This window comes from Rhinoderma darwinii, chromosome 2, assembly GCF_050947455.1.
Source record: "Rhinoderma darwinii isolate aRhiDar2 chromosome 2, aRhiDar2.hap1, whole genome shotgun sequence".
Taxonomy (NCBI): Eukaryota; Metazoa; Chordata; class Amphibia; order Anura; family Rhinodermatidae; genus Rhinoderma; species Rhinoderma darwinii.
In genome coordinates, this window is record NC_134688.1 from 358979094 (window position 1) to 358994985 (window position 15892).

The following is a 15892-nucleotide window of genomic DNA, read 5'->3' on the forward strand; positions in this document are numbered from 1 at the left end:
CATTTAAATATATTAAGATTTGACTCAACAAAACTTTAATCAAGTTAATCTGAACTCTTAATGTATGGAGAACTGAATTTATAGACTTCGTCCATGTAGTGTGGATAAAGTGGGTGTCCTGTTGCAGGTAAGTCCGCTAATATTGACACGCTTGACAAGAGCGTTGTTGTTGTTGTTGTTGTTGTTGTTATTTTCTTGTGGGTGATGAGGAGTAACATTGGGAGCTTTCAGGTTCTCTAACTTGGTGTTAGAATCCAAATTTTAGGAAATGGCAACTACTCAAAGGGGTAGAAAGTAGTAGGTTTAAATAAATGGAAGACTCAATGTTAATTGTTATTGTAAAGTTATTGATGAAGGTGTTTAAATAATAAGTATATTCTTATATGAGGTGGTGAGGGCAGAAAAATTTGTAGGACAAGGAGAAGTATAGATCTGGACCAAAAAGCTAGCTGGTTACCAAAGTGTCAGATTAATTTTATTGGGATTTTCTTATAAAATATAATGAGTTAAGTCAGAGAGATATTATATAGAGAATCACATCAGAATAATTACTTGTAGAAATCAGGCTCTTATGTACTAGTTTATCTTTGATAAGTCATCCTACTCTGGCAAAAGGTTCCCTTTAAGTATATTTCAATCCACAATTGCTTAAGGTTGCCCACTAGGGAGTAGTTGCCCACTACTCCCTCAATAGTTACCCTCGTCTTCTTATAAATGTATTGTATTCTTCACAACTTCATATTTAAACCTAGTCCATATATAATCCTGTTTTGTTCCCAAAGTAGAATGAATAATTCACACAGCTCCACTGCAATTGCTGTCTCTTGTTCCTCATTTACTCAGTGACATTCATTGGCTTCCGTATAAGTCCATTATGTTACAGAAATATCACTGAGTTGCAACCATCACTGTAAATGTCCAGCACACCTGTCACTACCATCTTGTAATTCTGGCAAGTTGACCTGTCAACGTGCTTACAGTCACATTCATTTAGTTATGTCCCAGGGAGTATGTTGTAATATGGGCCTGGGGAAAGCCGCCAGATAGCATTAGCCGCCATCAAGTTGTTTTTCAGGTGGATTCATGCGGTGTACATAAATGAAAGTGACATATTCTCTGCTCACCGATTCTTAAACGAGCTGGTTCCTAATCTCTTCAATACATTAATTGAATTGAATAATTTATTAAAATCCCGACCACAGCACATGGGTTACCAGTTTAACCATTTACACATTCAGTAATGTATATATATATATATATATATATATATATATATAAAATGCAGCCTACCTATTCTGAGCAGGTGATTAAAAAATGACAACCTTAAGGCTGCCCTTATGCACTTTGCTGAAACTGAGTAGAAAAATACCAATAGTCAAACTTTAGCAGCTGCTCTAACTTCTGATTTACTGATATACAGGTGTGTCCTTCCGTACCTTTTCTCATATTTCAACATATCCTGAGATGTGTGGCACAAGATAATCAGCTTTGAAAAAAACATGATTTTGCAATATTCTGTCACAAGATGTCAGTGCTATAGGTGTCTGTGTGTGGCTACCCAGTAGTTGTAATGTGGATTGCAGCCCATCAGGGTTTTTTTTAGCATGTCGCGATATTGTAATGAATTTGTTTCATGACAAATTGGAGTCCATAAGCAACTGTGATGGTGAACACATCTGTATGGCCAATTTTTCATTCTTGCATCATTTATGCGGCCAAGGCTCTTTTACATGATTGCATCATTTATTCGGCCCAAAAAAATTGTCACTTCTTGGCAGCACATGTCCCCATGTAAACAAGGGATGTGCTGCCGACAAGATGCAAAATGTATGGAGATGAACGATCATATTAATGATCTTTCACCCCCATACTTGAAATTATTGATCCATGTAAATGAAGCAAAAAGCTCTGGAAATTTGGCCCCGTAAAAATGGTCTTTAGTCAGAAGCCCAATAGATAAAATGATGCCTTATCAAAAAGATGATAGATATTGATTATATTATTACATTTTAGGTAATGATACTTTCCAGTGCAAATAGATTTACAGACCTCATTTAAAGCTTTTTAATAGATTGATAAGAGCCCAACTCTGATAGCACCACATTTACTTAAAGATCTGCGGTGATCAATCTACTATACCAGGCAAGGCCGGTTAACTGCCTATAGGGAGCCTTAATATTGATTCAAGCATCTCAAGCAAAAAAGTGTAAAATCCTACATCCTTTTTTTTAAATGTAAGTCCCATCTCAGTTAACCTGCTCATACACCTAACACCAACTTGGTTGTGATCTGAAGATTTTAACGTGTTCTCTAAATGCCCAGACTGAGTAAGACCAATAATGGTCCCCAATTTACCAAATAGTAATCTTCACAGTCTCCACTGAAATCCACATAGTAACTATATAGTAGGTACAAAGAATCACCTTGCTGCTATACCACACTACAGTGATTGAATGGAACAATGCTGCAATACCTTGCACAGTCGATTCGAACGTAGCGGCATGTGCAAGTATGAACAATGAAAAAGGCTGCGACGCTCGTACACACAGGCACATCAAACAGCTGTTCGGACCCCCGCCTATCTAATATTAATGGCCTATCCTAAGGCTAGGCCATCAAATTTTAAAACCCAAATAACCCCTTTAAATAAAGTTTTTTTTTTTAAATTTTACAAAATAAAAACAATTTGTTAAAAAATATTGGGTGCATACAACTTTTTGATCACTTCAACTACAATTCTGTCATATTTTTATGGCGGGTTAAATAATGTTATATTGCCATAGTTCAGACTTTTACAGATGCGGCATTACCAATAATGTTTATTTTTGACATTACTTTAGGGGGAAAAAGTTTTATTTTTTACTTAATTTTTTTGCGTGTTACTAAAAACTTTATTTAAATTTACAAATTATTTTTAGTCCCACAAGGAGACTTGAACAAGCGATCATTGGTACAATACACTGCAATACTTATGTATTGCAGTATATTGTTGTTGTTTTTTTGTTGTCCTATTAAGCCCTACCTCTAGGACAAATATAGCAGACCTAGACCTAGGGGCCTTGATTAGGGCCCCAGGCTGCCATGACAATCATTGCCCCCTTGCGATCAATTCGCGGGGGGGAGTAAGGTGACAGAGACGGCCACTCCCTCTGACAGATGGATTGGATGCCGTGGTAATCTATACGGCAGTCCCACTGTACTCGACTATCTCCAGCAGTCCCATAGACCGTCAATGGAGCAGTACTGCACATGCTGGCCTACTGCTCCATTCACATAGGGAACTCAGGGATGCTCGTTCTTGCGATATGTCAGGGTCTCAGTGGTCAGACAATTATCACCTATCCTGTGGATCGGTGATAAATTTTGTTTATGGTAAAACCCCTTTAGGTCCTTTAAGTTGCAAGGTAGGGCCTCCATGGATCGGACATCTTTTTTCAGCACATCCCATAGATGCTTGATTTGATTGAGATCTGGGAAATTTGGAGGCCAAGTCAACTCCTTAAACCCTTTTTTATGTTCCTCAAACCATTACTGAACAATTTTTGCATTGTTGAAGGGCGCATTATCCAGCTAAAAGAGTCCATTGGCATTAGGGAATACCGTTGCCATGAAGAGTGTACTTGGCCTGCAACGTTGTTTAGGTAGGTGGTATGTGTCAAGGCACGAATACCAGGTCCTAATGTTTCCCAGCAGATCATTATCAAGAGCATCACAGTCTCCACCGGCTTGCCTTCTTCCCATATGCCATCAGAATGCACTCTCTCCCCCAGGTTAGCAGCGCACATGCACCTGGCCATCCACATGACGTAAAAGAAAATGTGATTCATCAGACCAGGTCACCTTCTTCCATTGCTCCATGATCTAGTTTTAAATCTCACATGTCCATTGTAGGCGCTTTCTTCATTGGACAGGAATCAGCAGGGACACTCTAATCTGTCTGTTTACGCAGTCTCAAACGCAGCGAACTCTGATTCACTTTATTTTCTGGCACCTTTCTATCATAGCCAGCAGTAACATTTTCAGCAATTTGTGTTAGAGTAGCTCTTCTGTAGATTGCCCAGAAGGGCTATCCTTCACTCCCAACGTACTTCAATAGGCCTTGAGAGCCAATGGCTTTCTCGCCGATTCACCGGTTGTCCTTCATTGGACCACTTTTGGTAGGTAGAAACGAATGAATACTGAGTACTCCCCACAAGAATTGCTGTTTTTGACATGCCCTTAGTCAGTCTTCTAGTCATCAAAGTTTACCCCTTGTCAAAGTCGCTCAGATCCTTATACTTACCCATTTTTCCTGCTTCCAAAACATCAATTTCAAGAAGTGAGGTTCACTTGCTGCCTAATATATCCCACCCTTTAAAGGTAGGTTGACACAGGGCGGATACGCTGACAAGTGCCATAAATATATGTATATTTTTTGCGGATAGATTTGGTGGGAGGGATTCAAATGGTGTGATATGAATTCAGCCTTTTATATGTACCTCAAAATGCAGCTTAAAATCTATAACTTCATACATCTACATAACTATAAAAGTTTAAAAGTTATGACTGACAGAATGCAGGGAGAAAAAACTTAAAAAAAAATGGTCAAAGGTTTGAACTTTGTCATTTTCTGTTTGGTGTCAAAAAGGTTAAATTACATCCACTGCCATTCAATCATGTTCACAATAAAAGATGAAAGGGTGAATGATTTTTATAGTCACTGCACTGAGCAGATTTCTGTAACTTTCATAACTTACTGTCACATACCATCTTGTAGTTCAATAGTATCATGATGTTTGCTTTCATATTCATTAATCATAAGGCGCATGTAAATGTGTATGGTGTGTTACATTGCCATCTAGTGGACAGAAGTGTGATAAATTGCATCTCATTCAAACTAAGTGGAAAAAGCCGATATTCATAATGGATCAGTTTCCTTGTTTTTATGGCTTGTCCAAACGTAACGGAGTAGCTGTGTATTTTCTGTCCAGAATTTCGGACGGAAAATACGCATCGGAGTACAGTAGCGGCAAAGTTGATGTGAAATTTCAGTCCAGAAATTCACCTGCGGTGCGTATTTTTTGTTCCGCAGCATGTCAATTACTACTGCGGAAAGTTGACTTAATTCCTGGGGTTTTCAGTGGCGATATCACCGTCTCACAGACTTGAAAAAAACGCAGAAAAATCCTTAATATTTTCTGCAGTAAAAAACGCAGGAAATGGTGTGTTTTTCCGGAGCGGATTGTCTGTTCGGCTTTATTCAGACGAACGAGAAAAACGTCCGTGAAAACCACGCATGTCGCACGGAAGCACTTCCGTGCGAACAGCGTGATTCGCGCAACAGCTGTCAAAAGGATGAATGAAAACAGAAAAGCACCACGTGCTTTTCTGTTTACAAACATCCAAATAGAGTGTCATAATGATGGCGGCTGCGCGAAAAGCACGCAGCCGCGCATCATATGCTGCTGCCCCACGGAGCTGTTAAGTGGTTTTTGCGCACGCAAAACGCTGCATTTTTGCGTGCGCAAAAATGCCACGCTCGTGTGAGTTAGGCCTTAGTTTAAGCGTAAATGCTGCAGAAATTTTGTGCAGCAAATCCATTACGTGTGGACAAGTCCTTATACTGCGAAATGAGAATGGATTATCGCTGAGGTTACAGAAAAAATCAGAAAAATCAGAAAAATCAGAATGGAGTATGGCCCTCTCAGGCTGGATTTACACGAGCGTGTGCAAAAGGCACTTAACAGCTCCGTGTGTCATCACCATATGATGCACGGCTGCGTGATTTTCGCGCAGCCGCCATCATTATGACACTCTGTTTGTATGTATGTAAACAGAAAAGCATGTGGTGCTTTTCTGTTTTCAAACATACTTTTTACTGCTGTTGCGCAAATCACGCGCGTCCCACGGAAGTGCTTCCGTGTGGTGCGCGTGATTTTCACGCACCCATTGACTTCAATGGGTGCGTGATGTGCGAGAAACGCAGAAATATAGGACATGTCGTGAGTTTTACACAGCGGACACCCGCTGTGTGAAAATTACGGACTGTCTGCACGGCCCCATAGACTAACATAGGTCTGTGCAAGGCGCGTGAAAATCACGTGCGTTGCACGGACTTATATCACGTTCGTGTAAATCCGGCCTCGGACTCACACCCAGTCTACCAGAATCCAAACAATCACCAGGTGATTTTATTTTGAAATAACCTCAAGGGAATCAATAAAAGCGAGAGTGCAGTATACAATTTAGCGGGATAACATGCACGTTGTGGAATATTTAGCAAAACGAGTTGGTTATAGGCCATTATATTTCTAAGGTCTCGTGGACATATTACAGATCCGCGTAATCCATAATATCTTACACAAAGCTATAGGACCATGTTGTATCTCCTTGTGCATGATAAATAATTGTGACATCTTCCGTTGTATGCCGTATTCATGAATTATTTTAGAGAAGCATTGTCTTGTGTGACACACAGAGAGATCGTAGGGTGGCACATGGAGTCCCTATAGCTCCGTGTGCCACCCTGGGCTCAGTGCATAAGGCCTTACTCATCTGATTATTTAATCTTGTCTAATTCCACCATACACTTCATGTAATGCCAAAATCACGTTTATTTTATTCTTAAAGGGGTTATCCAGGAAAGGAATTTTTTTAGCAGGGGCTGCAATTTAAATTAAAAAAAACAAAAAAAGCAATACTCACCTATCCTTTGATGCAGTTTTTTTTAGACAAAGCCAAGAGAATCCTGGATTGATTTATGCTGATGTTTGTTTTTGCATAACCACATTCCAAGAGCCATCACTTTTTTATTTTTCCACATACATAGCTGTAAGGGCACGTTCAGACGTGGCAGAGTTTTTCCGCTGCAAATGTTGGTGCAGATTTGGGGCAATTACGCAACAAATCTGCACCGACATTTTCATATTTGACAGGTAATTTAGACGTTGCAGCTATCACAGCGGACTTGCCACAGGTTTCAGTTTTTGCATTGCAAAGGCTGAAATCCGCAGTGAAATTCCGCTTCTTCTTCTCCACAACAGACAGTGCATGCTGCGGAGGGAAAATTCTGCACCGCAGCCTATGGTCCGCAGCGGAGTTTTCCGCAATGTCTGAACTAACTTGCCTAAAAATGTATTGAAACAAATGTAAAAACGTCCGCTGGAGAATTCCACAGCAATTCTGCCACGTGTGAACATGCCCTAAGAGTTCTTGCTTTTTTGCGGGGTGAATTGCATTATATTATTTTGGGGTGCATAAAACATATTGATTAACTTTTATTCAAGAGGTTTTGTCACAAGAGTTCCTGTCCATAATAGTGCATATTGATGTCAAAGAAGGGATTTTCCCCAGGAGGCCCTCCACTATGTGCCAGAATGGAGAACCTCTCTGGGACGGCTTCTTTTTAAAAAGGAGTTGTCTTTATGAGTCAATCTCTTTATCTTCGGGAGAGATGGTAAAAAAATATAAATTATTTTTTGGGATTCTTCTACGCCATTCACCATGTGGTAAGGGCGGATTTACTCGAGCATGTGCGTTTTGCGCACCGAAAAAATGCAGTGTTTTGCGCGCGCAAAAGGTACTTAACAGCTCCGTGTGTCAGCCACATATGATGCGCGACTGCGTGATTTTCGCGCAGCCGCCATCATTATGACACTCCGTTTGGATGTTTGTAAACAGAAAAGCACGTGGTGCTTTTCTGTTTACATTCATAGTTTGACAGCTGTTGCGCAAATCACGCGCGTCCCACGGAAGTGCTTCCGTGTGGTGCGCGTGATTTTCACGCACCCATTGACTTCAGAGGGTGCGTGATGCTCGAAAATGCCAAAATATAGAACCTGTCGTGAGTTTTACGCAGCGGACTCACCATGCGCAAAACTCACGGACAGTCTGCACTGCCCCATAGACTTGCATAGGTCCGTGCGACCCGCGTGAAATTCATGCGGGTTGCACAGACGCAAATCACGTTCGTGTAAATCCGCCCTAAGAGTAACATATTGATTACACTTTAATCTATTGATCGTTACAATTACTGCAGTACCAAATATGTAGTATTTTTCTTACTGCTTTGCAACTTGTGCAAAATACCAGCACTTTTTATGGAACTTTTTTTTTGACACATTTTTTTTTCTGTAGTTCTTCCTAGGGACTTAAACCTGTAATCCTACTACAGGATTTCAATGTATTATTCCTGTGAGTATAAGGCCATATTCACACGAATAAAACAACGGACATCACGCGGTCGCATGTATTTCAATGGGGCCGTTCACACAGCCCAGTGAGGGGGCCGTTGAAATATAGAACATGTCCTATTTTTTCCCGTTTTCTCGGATCCCTGGATAGACTCAAGTCTTTTGGGATCCGTGAAACGGGACCCACACACGTGCAACTCAGACGTGAAAAACTGACGTTTTTTCATGTCGGAGTTTGCACTCGTTTGCGTGAATCTAGCCTTAAACCGCTAAAATGGCATCTAAGTGGTTAAACAGCTGGGATCAGCGTTATCTCTCATCTCGCCCATTGCAGCAGGATCTTGACTGTCTGTATATATTACCGCTGTCACCCCCTGGTGATGGCATGGGCACATCTACTGTGCCCAGACCATCATTGCGTTACGAATGTACGGCACAGTGTGTTAAATCACTGCTATCTGTGCCATACATTTATAACGTGGTGTTGAAAGGGGTTTAAAGTGGACAAATACTTTGCTTTACTTGTACCAATTCTGGCTTTTATATGAGCTTCTCTCCCCTTCCCCCAACTATGCATCTGCATTCAAAGGAGACCATGTTCATTATTCCAACCACAAATCTAGAAGTGGTCAAAAGTATATCATCTTACTTGTAATATCAGTATGATTCTGATCTATTTGTTACCAGTTTCCTTTTTTTTTATTAATTCTGTAGCATGAACATGTTGGGAAGCTCCGGAGCCATATTGTTAAATGATCAGATAGAGACCCATAGAAAATGTGTTTTGCTTTTGCATTATTTATGTTTTCTATGAATCGCCTACAAGTCAGCAGGAACTTTCTGCGAAGGCAGCTTATTTTTATATATCTATACATCGTGTCTGGAATATCAATTAAATGTTATTATTTACTGCAGCCAGTGAGTACATTTTTTTAGAGACCTTAGAATTATCGAATGACCTCAGGAAAATGACCCAAGTAGAGTTTTAGACACACCATAAATCCTAGAAATAAAAGTTCACGATGTGTAGAGTTCACAGATACCACTTAGGCCTATGTCAACATAAACATATTTTCATTTAAAAAAAAAAAAACAGACTTTTTAGAGACCAATAAATCTGATTTTAAGCTGGATATATAGATATTTTTTTTAAATGTGACAACCAATAAAATACAGGGATTACACACCTTGAAATTGAGTGCACCCCCAAACCCCTTATATTTCCTGAAAGCTGACAGCTTGATGATTGCAGTTGTGTTGATGTGTTTTGGCAGCCATGTTCCTCTTCACGTAACTTTGTAACAATCAGAAATGCCTACAGGACTGGGGCTTTGATTGCATGAGCCCTAATACGCCCTGCGCCAAAGATCTTTCTGTTAAAAAAAATATATACTTCTTTTCAAATAGGAATCGACGGAACAATCAGTTGATCACCACTCGTCCTGCTCCTGTCACCACTGACAAACAGCTGATTTTGACAGGGGAAGCCATAGCCAACCAGACATTTCCCCTGTAGCAGCTGTTGCAGGGAAATGTATTACATGGTGACTGTCTGTTAGGGTAGGAACACACACTGCTTGTTCTTGGCGGATACGCTGCAATCAAACTTCGCAGCATATCCGCCCTGAACACCACAAGGAATGCCGTGTGCGTAAAGCAGCGCCAGAAAAAAAACAAAAAACTTTCATACGAACCCCCTCCCTCTAATCTGCTAGCCGTCCGGCCTCCTGGGATGACGTCGTAAGCCATGTAACCGCTGCAGCCTATGATTGGCTGCAGTGGTCACATGGGATGGCACGTCATCCCAGGAGGCCGGAATGGAGAAGAAGCAGGGAACTCTGGGTATGTATAACGTTATTATTTTTCTTTCTTACTTGCGATATTTGCGGCGGAATTGCTGAGATTCAGCTGCCGCAAATGTCGCAACACACACCGCTAGGTTGCGGGTTTAAGCACCCCATTAAATTCAATGGGAGAACCCGCAAAAGAAGAGCTGCGATTACGCAGCATTAATTTACATGCGGTTGAAGAAACCGCACCGCAGGTCAATTTATGTGCGTTTTTTTCGGCAGAACTTTTCCACAGTGTGGGCATGAGATTTGTTGAAATCTCATCCACACTGCTGCTACTGTAATACGCTGCGGATTTTCTGCAATTAATCCGTAGCGGAAAATCCGCAGTGTTTACGCTGTGTGTTCGTACCCCGCACACAGGATACGCTGCAGATTTTCTGCAACAGAAAATATGCAGCAGAATCTCTAGAAAAACGCTGGTAAATCTGCCACAGATATCTGCACCAAATAGTGGTTTTTGTCATTATTTTGCAGAAATCTGCACTCTACACTGCACTTACCATCCATGTATGTTCTTATTGTACAGTGATTGTCCTGCATATTACAGCACCAGCAATATACTTATTTAGTTGTGGACTAAACTCCAATATGACAGTTTTCAGGGAAAACAAATCGATTCATGAAATTGATTGGTACCTTGGCTGTTTACAGCTGTCAGTTAGCAAGGTTTATTATCAAACAGTCAATGGTTGCCAATATTATGACACAAAATACAAGCTACTCAACATAGAACTTGTCATATAAATGTATGCACTTTCTTGTGTCTTCTACACATCGTGTACTATTGTATTGTATTACATTACTTCCATTGTTATACTAATCATACTGATCTTCAATATATACAGATGTAGCAATCCTTATCTTGACTCTGATAACTTGCAGCAATGTGATTACTTATTACTTTAAGCAATTGAAAACTATTGAAAACGTCAAGCTAAAGTTTTTTTGCCACTGTGTATTTACCGCGTTAACAGTCAAGTTAAAGATGGCTATATCTGTAGTACAGTATATTCAAAAAAGTGACTTTGTCCATGTTAACAAATAGTTAACATTTTTTTTTTACTTATGATGGACTAGAAAACTTTGAACACAGAGTACACTTTTTGAATATTAATGATCATCACCATCATCATAAGTGGTAATCTCAGAAGGAACTACGCCACATAGGATAAAAACAATTAAAATGTTATGAGACCAAATACTAAATGTAGAGGATCCTAGAAACACTGGAATGTGTTAGAACTGCACTAGAAGTGAACTCCATCTTGGCTTGATCACTCACAAAAGAAAGTAGATAGATAGCACCAGTCATAAAAGGTGGCATGGATCTCCTTTCTTCTGTTATCCAATACCTACACTCACAAAATAAATCAAACCATAGGCAACATAACAATTGATATATTATATAAGTACTGCATGCTGGCCTACATCAGGGAAAAACTATTGAGACATATTTTATACATAAGCCCCATCCTCAAATATTCTGAACACACCCCTATTTGTTGTCAACTTTCTCCAATAACAGTGCTCCAACAAAACAGTCAGTCACAGTTCCCCCATAATGAATCCAGTCAAGATAGCCTTATAATGGCATTCTCACTTTCGCCATAATAAAAGCCACAATGTCCCCATAATGGCATCCTCAATGCCTCAATAATGACAAGCGCAATGTCTTCTAAACAGTGACAACAAAAGGCCCTCATCTTGGTGCCTACAGTCCCCGTAACAGTGACAACCACTATTTCTCAATAGCAATGACAACTTCAGTTCTCTCAAGACAGTGGCAGGCAAAAAGCACTTATCCCCTTATGCTGCCTTCTTCCACTATCAAAAAGTTACATGAGTAGCCACTCAAATGTCAATTATAAGCAGGGATCAGCGCGAGAAGTAGGTTATTTGACAACCAAAAATGGTCTATGATTGACTAAACTGTGCCAGAAAATGTCCTACTTCAGCTGAAGTCCAGAAGGTCTCCCCTATTTTGGAAATCTCCTGAATATTCCTATTTGATCATATCAGAAAACTAATTTTCGTAATGTTATTTTCATATATTTTGCAGGCATATTTCTTTCAAAAGGCATTTGCCTCGTCAGATGCATGTGTCTAGCGTGGACTTTGGAACTGATACTTTGCAAGTGACCGAGCAACCGACTAGCATTGGAAGGATAAAACCCGAGTTGTACAAACAGAAATCAGTGGATTCTGAAGATACCAAGAAGGATGATTCTAAGACATGTGGAAAGATCAACTTTACCCTCAAATATGACTATGAAAGTGAAACCCTTATAGTCAAAATTCTAAAAGCATTTGATCTTCCGGCCAAAGACTTTTGTGGAAGCTCTGATCCTTATGTTAAGATTTATCTGCTACCTGATCGGAAAAGGAAATTTCAAACTCGGGTACACAGAAAGACTCTAAACCCAACCTTTGATGAATCCTTTAATTTCCCAGTCCCATATGATGAGTTACCAAGTCGAAAAGTTCACCTCAGTGTGTTTGACTTTGATAGATTTTCAAGACATGACATGATAGGAGAAGTTATTTTGGAAAACTTGTTTGAAGAATCAGATTTGTCAAGAGAGTCTTCTATCTGGAAGGATATTCAGTACGCCACCACGGTAAGAGTCATTCTACAGTATTCATTGTTAATATAAAACTAGTTAACTTGCAACTAAATGTATCTTAGATAAAGGTTATTAGATTTTCAGTCTATAACTCCTGACAATTTCTGGTCAGTTTGTCTTATAATATATATAATATATTTTGCAAAGCAATCCGTTCTCTCTCTTTTTAGACTGCTATGGCGCCTGAGGTGAGAGGTAGCCAACACTAAACTGCCTCTACTGCTTCCTGACACACAACTATAGAGTTTTCTCACACCAACCACTAGGGGGGTGCTCACTGCAAAATAATTCTTACAGCTTCCATTCAGTTCCCCCTAGTGGTAGCTGCATGCAAGCTAAGTTTTACCATTTAAGTCTATGAAGTGTGAAGGGATTCAGAGCTCTGTGTGTGAAAAAGAAGCTGCAAGCCCTATAAATATATGTTTCAAAATTATGGTGAATATGAAATTGAATAAAAAAAAGGTAGTCCATTTGTTGGAGCTGTCAAGTGGGGTTAGGCCAATTCTGTGTTTAGCTATTTGACCCTAAGATTTCTGCATATGCCACAGGTTGTATTCTGTTTTATTTCTGTGAGTTATAAGTTTGCTTATTACAGTCATCTGGGTTCCCACAATGCACTGTACTTTTTTTTTTAACAGACAACCAATTTTATCTTATAAGTGCCTTCCATGGAAAATAATATAACTCAATCTAACTCAAAATGAGTACAAGAAAAACAAAGCAGAATTCCAACAATCTGGAACTCAAGAATAGCAAGTTCTAGATTATTGAAAGTTCTGGACCACAAGTTGCATTGGCATTGGCAGTTTACTGAGAAGAATCTAATCTAAAGTGCAGACCTGAAGATAGATCAGGAAGGACCTGAGTAAATATTTAAAATAGTAAAATAAAGAAAAATACTCCTATCTCATCTTCGTGTCTAATACCCCTTATATAGCCAACATTAGGGCTAAGGGCAGGCAATGCAGAAAGACTGAGGCCACTCAGACTTATGCAATATCTCAACCTAGCACCAGTGCTGCATGATTGGGTCAATTCTTGACAATTTTGCATTGTGGTTTCTTTTGTCCAGTGTAAAATATTAGATATTCCAGACAATAACTGACAGACTGACCCTAACACTAATGTGAACAGAGCCTTAATAATATCAGTGTTCGCAAAGATTATTTACACATCCCTGAAAAACCTCAAAAATATCTGATTACATCTTTACATGTTTTATACATCTTTAGATGTTTTATACATTTTGAAGGTTGTTAATAAAGAAGAATTGCTTTACATTTTGTAGTACACTAATTTAGTCTTTCCTTAAGATATAATAAAATAACAATAATCATCATCATTATTGTCTCTTGTTGGATTTGCACCAACTTATATTGTATGGATCATCCACCATGCCTCTAAATACATACCACAAGTATGGTTAAAAAAAACGTTATGACTTAAGCAGTGTCACTGCCTTTTATGTTAATACACATTGTCTGTGTTCTAAACAGATCACAAATAATATATGACATTAAATGCTGTGTTTTGCTTCTGCTAAATTCACAGTAGGTCAATATATCAAACCTAATCTCTATACAAGTTATACAAATAATAATAGGCAGGCAGAAAATGATGTAGAAGTACATTGTTCATGCTTTTATTTATTGGTCAAGAACAAGCGCCTGCATATCTTAATAGATGGAACAAATTGTCATGTGTTCTTTCGAGAATATTTTAATTTCATAGAAAATTAGCATTTTCACCAATTTTTGTGTTTTCTTTGGTTTGTGTACTATATTCATTATTATAAAGTAAATTTAGGAATGCTGCAGATTTTATGGTGCAAAGTCTAAAAAAAGAATTAAATGCTGCACCAAACATTTCTTAAGTTGTACAAATGTTGGAAAAATGGTCTATGATCAAAGTTGAGAAGGCTTTTCTAAAATTGTCTTACTGACATGCATCATTTTAAAATTGTAAACTATGTATACATTCATAAAGAAAAATAACCATAGAGAAAATGATTCTAGTATTGTAAGGAATTAGTAGAAATTCTCCAGTTGGGGCAGCACAGATACATTTCGGAATTACTGGTTAGGTTCCATTTTTCCTTTCTTGTAAATTGTCCATATAAACCATGTTTGGATGGAAAATCGCCATGAAGCGAGATTAAAATTCCCTACTATAAATAAAGTAATAGAGGTACCAGACAATCCCACAGCAACAATATTCCTCTTTTTGCAAAGCTCAAAAACAAAATGGTGCTCTATAGGATAATGCCATAAATTACTAATAAAAATGGGCATTACAAAAGTGGTTGCTAAGCTTTTTGGTTGCCCATTATGGCATAACCACCATGACCACATTTTCACTCTAAGGGTCAGTTCACAATAAGTATTTTGACACGTCTTTTGACGCGAAAACTGCGTCGGAAAACACACCAAGAAATGGCTGAAAATGCCTCCCATTGATTTCAATGGGAGGCAGAGGCGTTTTTTCCCACGAGCAGAAAAAACAGCTCGCGGGAAAAAGAAGGGACATGCCCTATCTTCGGGAGTTTACATCTCTGACCTCCCATTGACATCAATGGGAGGCAGGGAAAGCATATTTTGCGGCATTTTTTGCCACGAACGAAAAACGCATCGAGAAACGCAGGGAAAAGCGGCGTGCAGGCAGAGCAAAATCTGCCTCAAAACTCTAAACAGAATTTTGAGGCAGATTTTTTGTCTGCAAAAAACTCAGTGTGAACTCATGCTGAGGTACTACCAGGCATCCTCCAAAGGGACCAGTGGCTATGGGCTGGCTGACACTCAATCATTCTGCTTTCATTATGAGATTAGTAGCAAATAAACTTTCTACAAGAAAGTATCAATGGGTTTCTATGCAGGCAGAATAAAGTTATTATGAACAGTTCACCGATCTACCCACATAGGACATCTATGTTCTATAGCTTTACCGAGCTGCCCTTTTAAAATCATGCAATGGAAGTAATCTTACCTTATAATTTGCATAAAGTCTCAATTTGATCCTCAAGCTGAGATCTCTGAGACCAAGGTTGCAGGCTTCTGCTGTCTTTTATTTGCATATACATTAAAATAGCAGCCCCTATGGACTTGTTACGTCCATAAAGTGCAAGTTATGCAGGGGGGCTGCTATATGGATATGCAGTATTAACCAACACAACATGATCCTGCTGCTCAGGAACAGAATTTTGATGTGATCTAAACTACAAATAAAATAACTACAAATGCTAAAGCTG

General features: G+C 39.1%; 1 protein-coding gene across 2 annotated transcripts in view; it reads left to right on the top strand.

Moving 5' to 3' along the window:
- SYT6 (synaptotagmin 6) overlaps positions 1–15892 on the top strand; it is a 417641-nt gene that overhangs the window by 271321 nt on the left and 130428 nt on the right. For both annotated transcript variants that reach the window (XM_075853823.1, XM_075853825.1), the window contains exon 3: positions 12084–12642. In XM_075853823.1, the coding sequence (XP_075709938.1) occupies positions 12084–12642 (559 nt within the window). The remainder of the gene's footprint in view (positions 1–12083; positions 12643–15892) is intronic.